The sequence below is a fragment of the Triturus cristatus genome, chromosome 8 (genome assembly GCF_964204655.1).
Source record: "Triturus cristatus chromosome 8, aTriCri1.1, whole genome shotgun sequence".
NCBI classification, from domain to species: Eukaryota; Metazoa; Chordata; class Amphibia; order Caudata; family Salamandridae; genus Triturus; species Triturus cristatus.
In genome coordinates, this window is record NC_140591.1 from 68285515 (window position 1) to 68302744 (window position 17230).

General features: G+C 44.3%; 1 protein-coding gene across 2 annotated transcripts in view; it reads left to right on the forward strand.

The window, feature by feature from the left end:
- Positions 1–17230, forward strand: part of LOC146801342 (uncharacterized) — a 425312-nt gene that overhangs the window by 276544 nt on the left and 131538 nt on the right. Inside the window, exon 9 of one of the 2 annotated variants that reach the window (XM_085620993.1) lies at positions 8878–8916. The exons of the other annotated variant lie outside the window; for it this stretch is intronic. Coding sequence (XP_085477119.1) covers positions 8878–8916 — 39 coding nt within the window. The remainder of the gene's footprint in view (positions 1–8877; positions 8917–17230) is intronic. 2 annotated transcript variants of the gene reach the window in all.

A 17230-nucleotide genomic window follows, 5' to 3' on the forward strand; every position in this document is an offset into this window, starting at 1 on the left:
GGGACCCAGTATCCATGGTACCTGCCTCGCCCAGCCCTTCATGTATATGCACCCAGAATTGGTTTGGTGTTGGTTCAATGTTAACATTGCCTGGCTGAAGAGCAATACCTTTGACAATCCACTCCTGACAAGAAGTGCCAATGCGGGTGGATGTAAGAGTTATCAAGCCCGCCTTACTTCCTCATTCACCCAGTTATCTGTGTATAGCACTTGTCGGAGTATGTCTATCGCATACCGCCAGTCGCCACCCTGGGTGACGCCTCGCCCTCCCAAACTTCTGCTAGTATACCAGGGAGCAGACAGGACAGTGTGAACCAGAGGGGAACCACAAGTATAAATACCTGCTCTTTTAGAATACTGGGAATGCCAAGTGTTCTTTAATACTTTGTAGCCCATTTGTGCTTAACCTTAGGGTTTCCCCAATCTTATGGCCCATAGCACACTTGTTGGATGACAACTTCCACAACCTGCATGGCTGCCAACCAAGGCTATAGGGCGGGAGAATTTGCCCATGTTATTGTTACTCAACTCAATGGTACTTGTTTCATTGACCTCAGGAGGATGAACTGCTAAGAGGACCTACCAGGATCTGAACCTGTGACCAGCGGTCGAACCCAAGCTCTTTTCAGTTCTCCCTACCCACCTGCCTGTGAACTTGTATTCCAGGGCAGACTTCAGGCCCCATAACCCGTACTTGGACATGCCTGAGCTAGAAACACCAATCTAAAAGGCCTGCCAACCGGCTAACCACCAACACATTGCATTACGAATGTTCGCTGACAACTCCCAAGGAAAATTCGCTTAACTGAAGCAACTTTGAACATGTCAACAATTCAATCAATTTAACCTTAACTATTACTGCAAAAAGTGCTCTGGTAGTTTGTCCGTATTAGTGCCCAACCCCTCCATATCAACAACAAGGCAACCCGCACCCTCTTGGGAATGGCACACTAACGCCCCAGCTGCCAGAAAGTGCCTATTTGTGTGTAGCCCATGACCTTACGTTTATCACTGATGGTATACCAGTATTATGTTGAAACTTAGCTGGCTCTACTGCTGAGTGCACGTTGCACCATCACAGGATGTCTTTGCCTCTTCAATTTCTAGGACGCAAAGTATGATGACATTGCCAGCCCCAATCCCAGGCGAAATAAAAGGAAGCTTTACTGCTACCCATGTGAGCCTCTGCTGGTGCTAATGAGGTACCAATAGCACCGGTAAACTAGATGCTGCACTATAGCATTAGAGGGCCATTGTAGCACTTCTTAAAGTCCATGGCTATTCTACTCACAGTATGGCAGAGGCAAGAGAGGCAGTAAATTAAAAGCCAATTAGATGATCATTAGGTAAGCCCAACAGGGAGAGATCCTGAGAAATGAGGTAGGGCACACCACCACCACACCCAACATGATGTGAGTGACCTATGTACCTGGTCCTCTGCATGGCGGTGATTGCTAGAATCTTGCCTGGCATTCCTTCCAGTTGTACTTACAAATATCGTACTGCCCAACCCGATGTGCCCCTTGGAAAGATACCACAACCACTTTGGATTTGAGCCTCACCAAGCACAACCTTTCATCCTGGACCTACCTCCAACATGACTTGTATTTGAGCGCGCTGTCCCCATTGGGGTCTGCTGGCTCTGACAGAGAAGACAAGATGAAGCATGCTAACCTGCCCCCACTCAGCAGAACACCCATGTGTGCAAGCTAACCACCAACGTCTGCCTGCAAAAGCATGCCAACCCATCTAGTGTTATACTTCCAATAGCTCACGGGGGTGGGGGGGCAGTCCTGACCAGGGGTGTGTGTAATGAACTACATGTGTCCTGGAAGTACTTATAATTTAAGTACAAATGTCTCTCATTCAAAGTACCTGGTGATTTTAATAAACTAATAGCATGTCTAACTAATCCATCAGGCATCCTCCGCTTACTTAGGCGTGTTGTTCCAAATATGGAAGAAATCTCCCTTGGCATGCCATCCCTTTAGCATCACATTTACAGCTATTATGCATATCGCTTAAATTGTCTCCAACCTGTGTTTAATGCTAATTAGTTTGGGTTCTGCGCTTGACAAATCCCTTCTAACCAACAGTGTTGAGCCACTCATGTTAGTTTCTTGTACAAGTCGCCCCCGTTACCTGCCACTGTTGGGCTAAATGAACCTATTAACAAACTTCCTATACACAAGTTTGTCATGATGCGCAACTTGGGACACTGTTACTTCATCCCTACGTACGTTCAGGCATGGAAATACTGCCATAGGAGTCCTCACCTTAGTCCTGTTTAACCACTAAATAAATACTGTATAAGGAAACAAAATGTTACCCGTGCACCTAGCCATGGGCCTGAGTAAGGGGATGAGTCTATAGTCAGATATCGCTGTAGCTCGCGCTACACGGATCCTAATTTTAACAAGGTGCCGTTGCATGAAAAATTCTCCTCTTATGCAAGGCTAAGTACTTGGGGCAAATTTATGATTTCCTAGGCATAAACATAAAACCCCCTTCATTCTGTAAGAGCGCCGTGTTTAAGTCTCAGGTATGGGGAGGGGCAGCTTCATACCTATAAACCGCCCACAAGTCACCACAGCGCCTAGAACATGTCGACAAGTTGTCCAACCCTTCATAAACTCTACCTGTTTGGTGTAACTAATCTGAAGAATTCTTTATTGTTGTCTGCCCAATAACGGGGGCCTCATGCCATGAATTCTTTTGAAGACGGTAAACCGATATTCAATTTCCACGTCGAGCCCCAGTGAGGAACGTGAACTGTGGGGGCTTCGGTCAAATCCATCTACTTGTAGGAAGACCCATGCCGCCCGTGTGCCTCAGGGCACAGGGCTTGGGGACACCCCCCGCATTAAAACCATGTGTGACAAACAGGGAGATTAAAGTCAGGCTAACCCCAATATTACGAGGAAAGACCCACCACACAGCTGTGGCCAAATAACAACCATCACGCATCAAATGGACACGATGTAAAGACCACACTAGCCTCACACTCTACACCCGCGGATAAACACCGCAAGTAACTAATCGTTTAACGATCGAATAAATAACAACGGACATCCAGTCAGCATCTGAAGCCATAGCCGTTTCAGAAGTGAACTGGGACCCCAAGGCCTTTAGCATCGGTGCAGAACTCGGCACCTATGGTTTGTGTGATCTTTGCCCACTTTAGTGTGAGCTGGGCCCCGTGATGCATACTTTCTTCATAGTCGATAATGCACACGTAAAGTACCCTAGCTGCTCCTTGCCGCTGGGTCATCCTACCCTATGGAGCCCTTCTGAAAGACCCGGGAACATTAAATCACCCTCAACACTTAAGCTTAACTCTTTGCTTAGCATAGGTGCTGAAGGCGATGTGTACACCTTCCACCTGATCCCGGACACAGCGGTGAAGCGTCCCAGGAGGACCCGGCTAATATAAAAGACACCAACAGAGCAGAGGGAGCCCTGCGCAAGCTTCAAGGATTGTTTAAGAGTTAAAACTAATCTGCCTGGCTACCCAGCTTGCTCATGCAATGACTATGGCATTCAGACCGGCCACCAGCACACCGCGCATTTACTAGGTGTTCCGCTCACTGAAAAGCCTGACTGATCACCATTCATAGCGTTAATCTAACGCGCATTGAGAATTACATCTCAATTATACAAATGTAAATGTATGTGAACGCAAAGGTGTTGAAACGTTAAACATGAGCTCCAGTTACATGACATACTGAGCACGTCATTGCATCCCTATATTTACTACCAAAAGGAGCACTACCTACAACAAGCCCATCTATTGGCTAATCAGTGCTTCTATTTGCATAAGGTGAAATAGGCTACCATTATAGCTCAGTTGCATAGCAAACCGAGAGTTAGCCGCCCCCACCCATAGCTCTTGGGCTCCACCCTGAGCCCAAAACCACCAAATAAGAACAAGCCAAGGCCACTCAGCCTCAGTTGCCAATGGAACAAAACATTGCAACCAAGGCCCCAAAAACCAGATCCAGTCCCCCGCTGTGGCACGAAATACAATCAATCGACCTCCCCTACTGAGGCCCTGCAACCAAGGCCCCAAAACCAGATCCAGTCCCCCGCTGCGGCACGAAATACAATCAATCGACCTCCCCTACTGAGGCCCGGCAACCCCACGAGTCGGGCTGCAGATGCACTGGTCCCGGGGACCCTCCTTGGCTGCCTAAAGCACAAAAGTGGAGGGGAAAAAGTTCTATCAGCATTTGAGGCTATCAATGCCCCATAAAATGGCTTCAGAACCGCACCAGGCGATGAATGGTCCCCTACGGGCCTGAAGAATGTGTGATTCCCCCTATCAGCCAAGTCACTTGGGCTCTCCCGGTATGCCTGTGCTCCTCGGCAATGCACCACTGGGTCAAACCGTTCACAGGGCCCGACCATGAGGTGAACAAATAACTACCCCTAATACCTTTACTCTGGCTCCCTCCATAATCGCCCCACCAGCCTGCTCAGCGGGGGAAATCTGTTTGTTTGTTTTATGAGGGAGCTGTGTCCTCCTAAACTTTAAACTGCACAGTACAGCGTATCTCGTTCACCTGGGTAGTGTATGAACCACCATTATGCTGTGGCAAGGTTGAGGTCCCACACACTGATGCACCCGGCAAACAAAATCAGGCATCACAATTGCCCCCCTTGTCCAGAGCACCCCTCTTCCCTGCCTTCCTTCCGCCACAATCTGTTTGTGACGTACCAGACTGGGCTGCAGGCAGCCAGGGGCCAGCCAGCTTGACAGCAACCATTCCTCTGCTCATAGCCAGTGCAACTCCGATATGCACGTTTTAATTTATTGGCCGCGACTCGCCCGACGCTATTGGAGAGCAAGCCTGCGCACCGCCTTACATTGCACCTAGGCACCGGAGATAAGTGATTTGCCCAGAAGCACCGAACGGTATTGGCGCGCTAGCGTGCGCACCGCATTACACTGCACAAAGGCACAGGAGATAAGTGATTTGTCCAGAAGCACAGAACGGTATTAGCGTGCCAGCGTGCGCACCGTATTATATTGCACAGATGCACTGGAGATAAGTGATTCATGCACGGGAATTAAGTGATTTGCCCAGCAGCACAGCATGGCACCGGAGTGCCAGCATGCGCCCCGCTCCACACTCAGGCACGGGAGACAAGTGACTTGCCCGGAAGCACAAAATGTCATCGGAGCGCCAGCATGTGCCCAGCTCCACACTGCACACTCAGGCACGGGAGACAAGTGACTTGCCCGGAAGCACAAAATGGCACCGGAGCGCCAGCATGCGCCCAGCTTCACACCGCTCACTCAGGCACGGGAGACAAGAGACTTGCCCAGAAGCACAGAACGGTATTGGTGCGCTAGCATGCGCACCATCTCAAATTGAACATTCAGGCACGGGAGACAAACGCATTGCCCAGGAGCACAGAACGGCACCCGTCACCACTGCAACACACACACTAGAACCACGACAAAATACCACACAATACCAACACAACCGACCGGCATGTGCAGGAAGCAACGCAACGCGGCAGTACCCCCGGCGGCCAAACACAGCTAGCCCCAATCCCACAAGTCGGGGCCATCGACGCAGTCAATGGTTGTCAACGGCATATGAGAAACAAGCAGCAACTAGGCACGTGCACACTAGGCCGTGAGCACAGCCACGGAGACACCCGCGACAGCGGTCCCTGAAAACATGCCGTCCGGGGATCAGCGTCAAAGCCATGCTGCAGCCCCACTGAGGGAACGGCGCCCGGGCCCAGCCCCTCGCAGGCTGCATCGTGTGCGGGGGAAGGTATTTTTACCCTTGCCTTCCCTCACCACGGCCGGAAGTGACGCGGCCGGCTGACCCCCTGGTCCATAGACCGGGGGGGCACTGGTATGCTGCTTAGTGTGCCTTCCTGTGGCACTAAGGAGGCCGCCCTGTTAGGAGGGTCCCTTACGTGGACCCCGGGCAGCCTGTCAGTCACACAGGCCGTGGTCTCGCCGATATCCCCCACGGTCGATTTTTAGCTGCCAATCTGTGCCCCAAATACTCTGGTTCAGTGTACGAGCAGTTCCGCTGCTACTGGGCAGTTGGATGGATGGATGGATATTGCGAGTTTCAAGGACCCAAGTGCCGAAGCTCTTCTAGGATGCCGCCAGCCAGGAAGCCACACCCCTGTAGTAGTCTCTTTTAGTGGGATGGCCTCTATGTATCATGTGGCATAATCAACTAGGACTAAGATATATTTATTGCCTCTGCTAGACTTAATTAAGGGTCCTACCAAATCTAATCCAACCCTTTCAAAAGGGGTTCCTATGATCAGCATTCTTTGAAGGGGTACTGCTGAAGGCCGATATAGATTTTTCCTCTGGCAGATTTGGAATGTTTGGCAATAGGTTTTAATGTATTTACGGAATCCTGGCCAATAGAATTGTTCCAGAATGGCTTTTGAGGTTTTCTCCAGCCCAAAATGCTTGCCAGTAAGTTGGAGTGGCTGAAAAAAAGGACTTGTTCTCTGAAAAGATGTTGTTTGTATCTGAGTTTACCCACCCAATAGAATAGTCCCTTTGTACGTTTTCATCCCCTTTGGGCCTTCCACCAGGTTTTTTGAAGCAAAATATCATTAATTTGAGCTACATACAACTTTTTGTCCAGTTCCCACGGTCAGTGGTTAGGAGGTTTTCTTTAGGGGCCCCTTTCCACTTCTGCATCTATCTTTCCTTCTGGTGTTTTTTACTTTGTTGGTCTCTGGGTGTCTCGATCTCTTCGTGCGGAAAGGGTGCCTACTCTAACCAAGAATGGTCTTTTGTTAAATTAGTCTTCAGGAGACTAATCATTTGGGGGTCATGGGTCCCTATTATGAGTTTCTCTGGTAGGTTAGTAAGTACTTCTACTTCTATAAACCTTTTTTCCCCACTGAGGTCCAACCACAGGGACTTTAGGAATATCATATTCCTTCTGTTCACCATGTACACACTTAATGATGACTTTCCTCTGCAGTATTATCTGATATGGAGCAACTTACCCCTCTCTGTGATGCATGTAATTTACAGCCCGAATCTAACAAAGCCATAACCCAAGTATGATCCACCTGGAGATTGAGATAATAACTGTCTCTGGTATCTTGTCTGTAGTATATAGGTCTGGTAACACCGTTCACTTCCATGTTTTCATCATTTTTTCTCATCTTACAGAACCTGGCTAAATGACCTCACAAGCAAAATTTAAAACACTGAGGTCCTATATCTCCTCCCACTCCCTGTGGTCCTGTCTGAGGAGCAGGAGTTTCATTCTTGTACAGGAGTGGTCTTCAGGGAATTCAAAAGGGCGTACGAGGGAGAGATTTAGTATTCTTTATAGGTTTGGATGAGCTCCTGTGGTTTTGTACCCGTAATAAAGAGTGAGCCATATTTTGGGCATTTTCAAATGTTAACCCAGCATGTTGTTTCATTTTTGTACAGGAGTTGTGGCTGAGGAATTTGAGGGGGAGGTACAGTATTCTTTTTAGGTTCGGGATGAGCTCCTGAGGTTTGGTACCTAGAAAAAAAGAGTTAGCCATATCTATGGCATTTTCAAGTTTTAACCCAGAATGTTGTCTTAACCTTCTCTGAGATGACCCCGGGAGTGCCTCTATAAACTGTTCTAAATCGATTTTATTCATTGTGTCTTCTTTGGTGCTCTTGTGGGGTTCCAACCATTAATCTGCGGCTTTCTTTAATTTAAAAAAAGAGATCTCCAGGTATCACGGGAATTCCCTTTTTCTTTTTGAAAAGCTACTCTAACTTTCCTCGTGGACCCCAAGTCTCTAGGATTGCTCTCTTGAGCTCTTGAGAAGGAGTATCTCCCGTGGGGTTGGCAGGCTGGTATGCCGCTTCGGCTTCCCCATCTAATAAGGCTGCCAAATATTGTGTCCATCTGTCTTCTGCTCAACGTCTGGCTTTGGCTGCTCTTTCTAAGTTTACTGAGAAGGCTGTTGGATCTTCGCCTGGAAACATTTCTGAAGGAATATAGTAGGCCCAACAGGGAGCAGTCCTTTACTTTGAGATATCCCCATGGCTAACTGCAACTGGTTTTCAGACAACTGATGCAATTGATCGGCCTAAATTTTTAGGGAATCCTGAAGGACTCCCTGTTTAAAATCGTCTGACTTAATATAGCACTCAAGTGTCCACTCCAATTCCTGTTGGCCTTCCATGAGGCGGTGTATGATGTCCTCCTTGTTTCAAATGGATAATCCCACTTCTGACACCATATGTGATACGCAGGCGCCAAGGTTAGTGGGGAAAAGACTCCAGACTACTAGGCTTCTATTTTTATTCTAAATGTAAAGATTCTTTTTTTAATTTTTTTGGATTTCTTTTAGTCTATGTGTCTTGACTTGTCCATCTTTTTTGACCTTCACTTCTATTTTCTCATGGTCTTTACTTTTGACAATGCTTCTTTTTTTCTCCCTTTTGGCTTTCTGTTCAGGAGGACTGGATGTCTGGTCAAGCCATGCTCCCCTGTGAGCATGGCTGAGGCCAGGTTCTTCTGCGGTCCTGCTGCTGCCATGGAGGCACTGTGTCTGAAATGGGTGCCTCCCTCTGGTCTCCGCTGACTCCTCGCCTCTCTCTACGGCTTCATTGCCTCCTTTTGCTTCTCCGCCGTCTGCCACCTGCTGTGCTGCGACTACTCCTCTTGCTATTTCTTTCGGCGTCTTTACGTGCTCTGTGCCGTCCTGCAACTCCTCCTTTTTACGTTGTCCGTCCACTATATCCTTCTCTCTGTTTGACTTCCATCCTCTTTCTTCCTATTCCGTTCTCTGCAGGAAAAGCATAAGTCCTTTGTCTATTTTTGGTTTTTTCCTGTCTATATATTTGTCCTTCGTCTCTTTCTAATGTCTTTGCCTTGTTTGTAGTTCCAGGTGACCCAAACCATTCCACCGATAAAGTCACGGGTAAGTGTGGCTCCTCTTCTTGCTCCTGTCCCTCCCATGTCTTGTCACAATCATTTATTTGGGGTAAAAAGTGTCTTGTATGCAAGGACCATAAATCCTTGGTCAAGTTACTAACTATTGAGGGTATGACTAAAGCTTCAGCTAGAATAACAAGGTTGTCTGTGAGTGCAAGAATTTGTATATGAAGTGGAATATGTTCCAGTAAATAAAAATGTCACTGCTGATTTTCTGTCTAGATTACCTCTAGAGGTTGAAGAAACTATGGAAAATGACTAGTAAGATTTTCAAATTGCCTTGATGTACATGATCAATTTGTTATGAAATCCGTAGGCGCTCTGTATATATCATTGGTCTTAATGTGTTTTCATGATGGCCTGTGATAAAGGCAGTAAATAATACTGATTCTGTATTAAATGTTATTGATAAGACATTTGTGGATGAAGGGTTAACTGCTCGAATCGTAAGTGATAATCGGGGTACAGTTTACTTCCTGTAAGGCCAAAAATTATTTTACTGGAGTAGGAATTAGACACTGCGCTACACCTCTATATACTCCTATTTGGAATGGTATTGATGGAGCGGGTTACCAGCTCAGGTTACACACACATCACCATATACTCACCTGGGCCCATAACATTCATACAGATAAGCTAGTAAAAACCCACTGGCATCAATTTTGGGTTTACCTGTAAATTGGTATTTACCTTTATCAAATCTTACCAACTCGATCTCCTTGTCAATAATTTCCTCTGGTCAATGAATCAGGTTGCTGAGATAGTTTAAGTAGAAATGACATTAACTTTACCTCCATAATAACCACAAACTCAAAAAGTTTTAAAATCTTTATCTAGTAAATCATTTTGTGAGTCAAAAATCAAATACAGTTGACACCTTCTTCCTTCAGGAAGATTTTAAGTCAAGTAAAACAAAAGTCACAATTAAAGATCAATGATGACATTACCTGAAGAGGGAGAGAACAGAGAGCAGCACAAGGACATACTACATAGATTTATAATTACCTAGGATAATGCGATGACCGGACCCCTGGCCTAGGAGTCGGGTGCAGATCTCCAAAACACGTCGGGAGATAAAGATCAAGACAGGTTCAGGACCGGAAAGGTGACCTCTTCTAAGTGCAACGCCTGCGTCGCACCCCTCTCTGGCTCTACTCTCCTCAAATAGTTTTTCTGCAACTCCCCCTGTAGATGATTGGATTTCCCAGTGCTTCATTTGTAAAATATGAAGTGCAGGTGCTCACATTTTTTAGGAGGCCACACCCACTTCCCCAGCTTCGCCCACAACCTTCAGTGGCTCTACCCACTTCCTTCATTGACCCCACATCCACAAGCCTAAACACATTAGAGCTACCTCCTCACTTGAGTTTCGCAAGGAGCTGAAGACCTAGTTCTTCACATAGCACATCAAAGACCTCACCTGATTAGTGCGCTATACGAACAATATACCATATTTTAACATTTTTGAAGTCTATGGCAACAACTTTAAAGTGAACTCAAATTAGAAAATGTGTGTACATTTAAAAAATTATCATTAGTAGGGTAATTTGAGGGCCTGAGGCAGCTTTATAAACTAAAGAGAATGTACTTGTATGTGGTGTGTAAAAGAAAGGAAGGCAGTGTGTGCACCCTCTGTAACGCTTGCATGAAAACTAGGAAAAAACACCATCCCGCCGCGCAGCACACCTACATGGAAGTTGTGGGACACTCCCATTGCCCATCTACCACCAATAAATATCACCATATAAGCAACGCTCTTGACGCAGTCTGCCATTCAAAACAAATAGCGCTATGAGAATTACATAATTGCCAGTACAGCTTCAAACTTGTGCACCAAAAGTGACATCACACCTGGCATAGTGAGGAAATATGAATTTTGTGATCAGTTATGTCCCCTATCGTAGACCCCAACGGCTCCATGTGCATGCTATAAGTACATGTATGTTCCCTCCAGTTCCAGTTTTAAAGACGCAAATACATGTGCGTCCACCGTCAACATGTCCTCTTTCAGATCCACCATGAATGGGTCAGATATTCCATTCCTAAGTATGAAAGGCCACCGACTTTTTGTGGTTCACTTTCCACATTTTACAGACTCAGGCGAGTAGGCCCTGAATTCTGCCATCAAGCCTTTCCTGCTTTCTGCCTCTGGAAGCTCCAGCCCGAGCCTGCATCTGTATCCATGAACTTTGTCCTACTCCCTGCGCGGCTAACGGTGCCTGATCCAGCCTGTTGCCTGCCAAAAACTGTATTTCACCTTCAAGATTATCTGCTCCGCTCCTCATCTGACGCATTCCTGTCTAGTAGTTTAGGTAAACATTCCTCCAGCTACCGTGCAAGAGGCCAGGCCTCACTGTCCTCGTGCAAGTAATTCATAGCCCTGTTACCATGGAAGATTCCTGCCCCCTCACATCTCATGTAGACACTTAGACGCTCGTACACGCACTAACAGTCAGTATAGAATAGATTCCGTCCGAGAGACCTTTCCTTTTGGATAATACAGTTCTTTAAACATAAGATATTAGATATGATTTGGGATTAGGTTGACATGACCCCTCAGACTTCTGTCTCCACATGTAGAGCTAAATGTCAAGTCCCCTTCACCCTCTAGTTGCACGTCAATCACACGTCATGCGGCTGCGCACGCATCTCTGCCAAATATTTCTGCTGATATTGCAGGATTCTCTTATGAATCCACCCACTTGTGACATCATGTATAATGACGTTTTCTAAGTTACGCCTATATGTCCGCCTTTTTGGTTACGTATGCATATTTTATCTCTCTTATCAACTGTTACGCCTCCTGCATCTGTTTCACTATAATGCATTTCTTATAAAAGTGATTACCTGTCAATAATGTATTGCCTTCCTTCCTGAACTTTCGTGGTGATGGAATTTGAAGCCTGCAATTCGAATTGTATTTTCCTTTGTAAAGGAATAAAGCCTTTTAGAACCTCTAATACCACGGATTCTGCCTCTTATATTTACTGAGTTATTCTTACTAGATTTTACCGCATAAAAAATAGTACCGGTAATGAAATATTTACCACAATAGAATGGTACCCCGGACCATACAGCTCTTAAGGAGCATTCTTTAGTGTCTCAGAAGAACCCTGGGCATGTTTTTGAGGGGGAAGGGAGGGGGGGGGAAATAAGGGATTCATGCTCAAAAACTGCATCACATGTTTATTTCCTGCAGTTTTTTATAGCGCTATCTCGACTGAAGATATTGGAGCGATTGACATGAGTGTCCCTGGCTGGGCAAGAATGGCCTTTGTGCAGAGGAGCATGCCAGCAGTGAACAGCATTTAATGCCAGGTGCGAGTGGGCACTTGTGCTGAATGGTTTCAGTTTCTGTTCTCTGCCGTTTCCTTCTCACTGCATGCACTGTCCAGGGCAATGTTAATAAAATAATCTCAGACCTGCCTGTGTTTGGGATCTGCACTGAATCAGGTCTGGTGACTTTGAACTTCGGGTGAATGGAGAGCAGAGCTTAGGAGGCACCGCTGGAACTCCCAGCCCAGCCTGTAGGTAGAGCGCCTGGCTCTGCTGTTCCACTCGTACACTTCTGTGCTTGCATAGTTCACGGCAGTGGGATGTGTGTTATTTCTCTCCTGCTCCACTTGTATTGTTTTTGGCCACTCCAGTACATGGCCTCGCCCCTCGGCTGGTCTAGGAGTTAGTGCTTTTCATGCAAAGCATGGGTGCAGGCGCTCCTCCTGCCTCGGTGATCCAGCGTTTCTTTAACCCCTTCAGTGCCACGCCCTTTCCCCGCCCTGTGCCGGCCGTTGCATTAGCGGGCAGGGTTCATGACGAGATAGTCTCGTCATGGGCACAGCGCAACCGCGCTCCATGACGAGACCATCTCGTCATGGGCACTGAAGCGGTTAACCATCCCCTAGCCTGAAAAAAGTAAAAACAAGCGTAGGACTTAACAGAAGAGCCCAAAACAAGACAGGCCCCACACAACGAGGAGAACAGGTTAGATTGAAAGCATTCGGCTTGCACCAATTTGGATTTCCCGTGCTGAATGTTTAAGAATGATTCATTCTGCCCACCTCTACAATAGACCCGGCCCTGAGAAAAAAGTGCTGGTGCTCAGCACCGGAAAGCACTGGCACAAATTAAGCACTGGGCTTTTCGATCAGTATCTTGTTCTCTCAAGCAGAGACTCTGGCATCTGGAATCCGCATAGTCTGTGGCTGTCCCCTGCATCCGTGATGACGGTGTGAACTCCTCTGTGCAATTAACTAAACTGCCTCAATTATACTATTCTACGTGTATGTTCCACCCCCCAATGTTTTAATATCCTGAAAACCCCTATTTCTGAGTGGGCAAAGCAAGGGGAGGAATTCATCACACCATACTAGATGTAATATTTTTACTTAGGGTCTTTTGTTCAATGTTCCCGCCCATTAATTCATTTCCCAAGCTTTATTCCCACCCGCATTTCACGTTATAGTCAATACATTTAGATACATTTGTTTTAACATTTTTTCCTTTGTCCGGGTCAATAGGTTGATTTCTCATGCGACTCTCTCCAGTGTGACCTTGGCTGAGTTTCAACTTTACCATCATGGTTCCGGACAGTTTCTGTGCACCTGCGCGTGAGTCAGGTGGGGTAGGGATTTCAGTCACCCTCCGAGGCCCAAATATGAACTATTAATAAAGTCAGAAAAAGACACGTTAGAATATGAAAGTAAATGAATTCACTGTATACCACTTATCTCTACTCTATCCCCATTTACTTATTTTAATCTTTCGCATTAGTGTTTAGTAGAACTTATAAGGTTTTGTTTAAGCAATAGCATGCGCATTAACATGTGAGTTTCAAGCGACCATTTTAAGAGCTATTGCACAGCTGAAAAGTTTCCCTCCTAGCATAAAAGAAGTCATACTACGTAGATGCAGTAGACGCATGCACAGTGAAATCCCGCGTTTTGGTGGCCATTTTAAGACACTCAGGTTACTGGTTAGTAATACACATATGAAAGCTTCCCATAGAGTATGTCGTGTGTAATGCAATATTAGTATTTTCAAAACTGGTTGGTTACGTTATTACAAGTTGTTTGAGAGGATTGCATACAAACAAGTTTCTTTTATACGAAACCTTGCTCCATCAATCCCCTCTCTGATGGCATTTATTGTCATCACTAATTTCTACTGAATCAGATGCCAACTTTAGCACATCTCAATTTCTTCTTCAACCCTTTCATTTCTTACTTTTTCCTTCTTGCATTGTAACCCTCTCATTCTTTTGTAAAAGTCTCCTTTTAATTCTTCCTGCTGTATTTCTTAGAGATTTCTTTTCTTACCCCTTTCATTCACTTCATATCTCTTTTTCCCTCTGCAGCACTTGTGCCAAACCATTATTACTAATACCAACAGTGTTATTCCCATTATGGGCAGTATTATTTGACCTAAAATACCTTTACCTATGTTGGAAAACCAACTACCTAAGGTAGAAATACTATTTGTTAATTTCTTCCATACACTGACAACTTCCAGTGGTTTCAACTCTTCTTCTAATTTCGTCATATTTTTAATACAGCCTCCAATTTCAACACTTTTATCAGGAATGTAAGTGCAACAATGTTGCATTTTCAATAATTCACAGACTCCGCCCTCTTTTGCCAATAATACGTCAAGAGCAACTCGATTTTGCATAACCATAGATCTGACCGCAATTAATTCAGTGTTAATCATTAAGAATCCTCCAGCAGTGTCAGTAGATAACTGATCAACTACTGTAGACAACTGACAAATTTTCCGTGAATTTAGAAGAAATCCCACTGAAGGTATCAATGCACTAAAAATATCACCTACTATTTCGGAAAAATTAGCCATTTTTACACGTGTTAGTCCATTATTATCTTCATTGCTTTCAGTGATTCTTTTTACATGGTATACTTTAGGGAATACTATTCCGAAATAGAAACTCCCATACCAGTGGTCTGGCAGCCTAAAATAAGCTTTATTGCCACACACATAATAGATTCCAGGAAATACTGGATCTGTCCCTCCTTTTAGTCCCCATCCCCCAACTGCTAAGAAATTATGTTAACATTCACTGGAACCGATAAATGCATTGTTATATTCTGTTTTTAACCTATGAAGACAGATTTTCCCTTTCTTTTCAAAGTCCAAGGACATAGCAGCATGAGTCTTGCCATTTGCATAATGCTCTTCCTCCTCAGCCCATTTAGGTATCTGAGGTTTAGGTTCAGAAGCCCTTCCTTGGAAATCCTGTCTCCTTTGTTCAACTAAATTAAAAAATATCTTCTCTTCTTCATGCAATTTACAGGTTAAATTGTGCTTATGTGCTCCAGCTATATCTATTGTTTTCATAGTAAGAAAATATTCACCCATAAATTGTGAGTCTCTCGTACTAAGGACGGGGTTCATGCACTTTCGCATAGGAACCTCAGGAATAAATCACATCTACATTAGAATAATCATATTGCAATATTCCTGTTCTATAAAATAAGCTTGCTAAAACACTACATGAAATACCATATGTTAATGGTAAATGATATGTTACTCCTTCTGCTACAGATGCGGGTAATTTCATACACACGTAACAATCACTAATCTCCATAGTCTCTACATATTGTACTAACAGGTGTGTAAAAACATTTAAGTCAGTGTCATTTTTATTCATAGTGTGATGTAAATCTAACTCATCTGGTGCTTCTAATTCTACCCTATCTCATTTGATGGTAGCTACCTTTTCATGTGTATTAGTGCTATTCTGTATATTCGTAACCATGAAATAGGGACTGGCTACTGTTAGTACTAACCAAATTATAAGTACTAAAAATATGCTACATATACATATTCTACAACATTTCTTTAAACGATTCGGTTTTCCAGCAGCTCTATTGTCAGCCATTTTCAAATGGGATATGAAGATTTCTCTCCTTCAATTTAATTTTTCACATTTTGACAATTTGCTCTGCATTTAAGCTTTCATCATTTTCTTCAATTATTTCCAATTTCTCGAAATCTTCAAGAATAACACGCGTCCATTCAGGACCTTTAAATTTAATATTTATTATTTTCAATCTTGGGCTTCTTCGTTTTGGGTTTTAAGTTGGTGGTCCAGATTGACTGGATACTTCGTCTACTTGTTCTGGTTCTGGTTTTAAGGTGGTATTTCAATCTCTACAGTACAGTATGATCGCAAGAGAGGTTCTGTGATCCCTGAAGTAAAAGTTGGTATATACGTCAAGGCTAAGAAAACCTGCAAAGTACAGAAGGGAAAGAGTCAGTATTCGACACCTAACAGAATCTTTGGGGTTCTCTGTAATGCTGTACAGTTAAATGATTGAAAGGTATTGAATTTGAAATGAATGGCAATCTTGAAGAGTGAAAGTAATGTGTATAAAAAGAAAATGAAGCTGAGTGAATAACATCATTTGGAATGATTTGGTGGAATCCAACAGTCCAGAAACAGTCAAAAGGGATGATGGATAAATGGGTTATTTGTAAGAGATGCTTAGGATGTGAAAAGTATTCAGGAATTTGGGGGACAAGGTTTACAAGATTAAGGCACAATGAACGATGTAAGGAGTGACGTTCAAATTGATGAATCTCAGAACCTGCACAGACGAATAACAAATTTTGAGGAAAAAACAAGATAGTTAAATGATAATGTGTGTGAAGAAAGGAGAGGTGGTAACAAACCATTTGCTCAGTAAAGGGTTATTGTATGTTGATTCACATCTTTATGTAGCAAATGTGTAGCATTTACCCATCTTCTTATGGGTTTTTCAGTTTATAGTATAATTATATTGTAAATATATTTTGTGCTATTGTTATATTTTGATTATAGTTTTGTAAAGAGGAAGATTTGTTCTGTTTTAAATTGGTGGCACGTGTGCTGTCTCAGCCTTCAAGGTTCTGGAACTGTTTTTTCCTAGGTTTGGAACATTTAATACATCTGCTTGGAAAATAGGTGACTTTGTCAGGAAATTGTTTCTATTCAGTTAAATGTATAGGGGGCTGTGAGATGTGATGTTACTGTCCAATTAGGCGTATTGCAATTTTATTGAGAAGTACTGGTACTAACAGATTAAATATTTTGCTGAGGAGTAGCAGTACTTTCTCATTTAGGAGTGTGACAATTTTGTGCCAGGGGTAACAGTCACTTAAAATGTAACAGCCCTGCTGTAAGTGGTAGTACTGCCCTATTAATTCTTGCTGGCCTGCTACAAATATCAGCACTATCCCAGTAAAAACATCAGTCGTGCAGAGAAGTACCAGTGTTAATGGGTCAGGGTGAGGATCTACGCATCTGC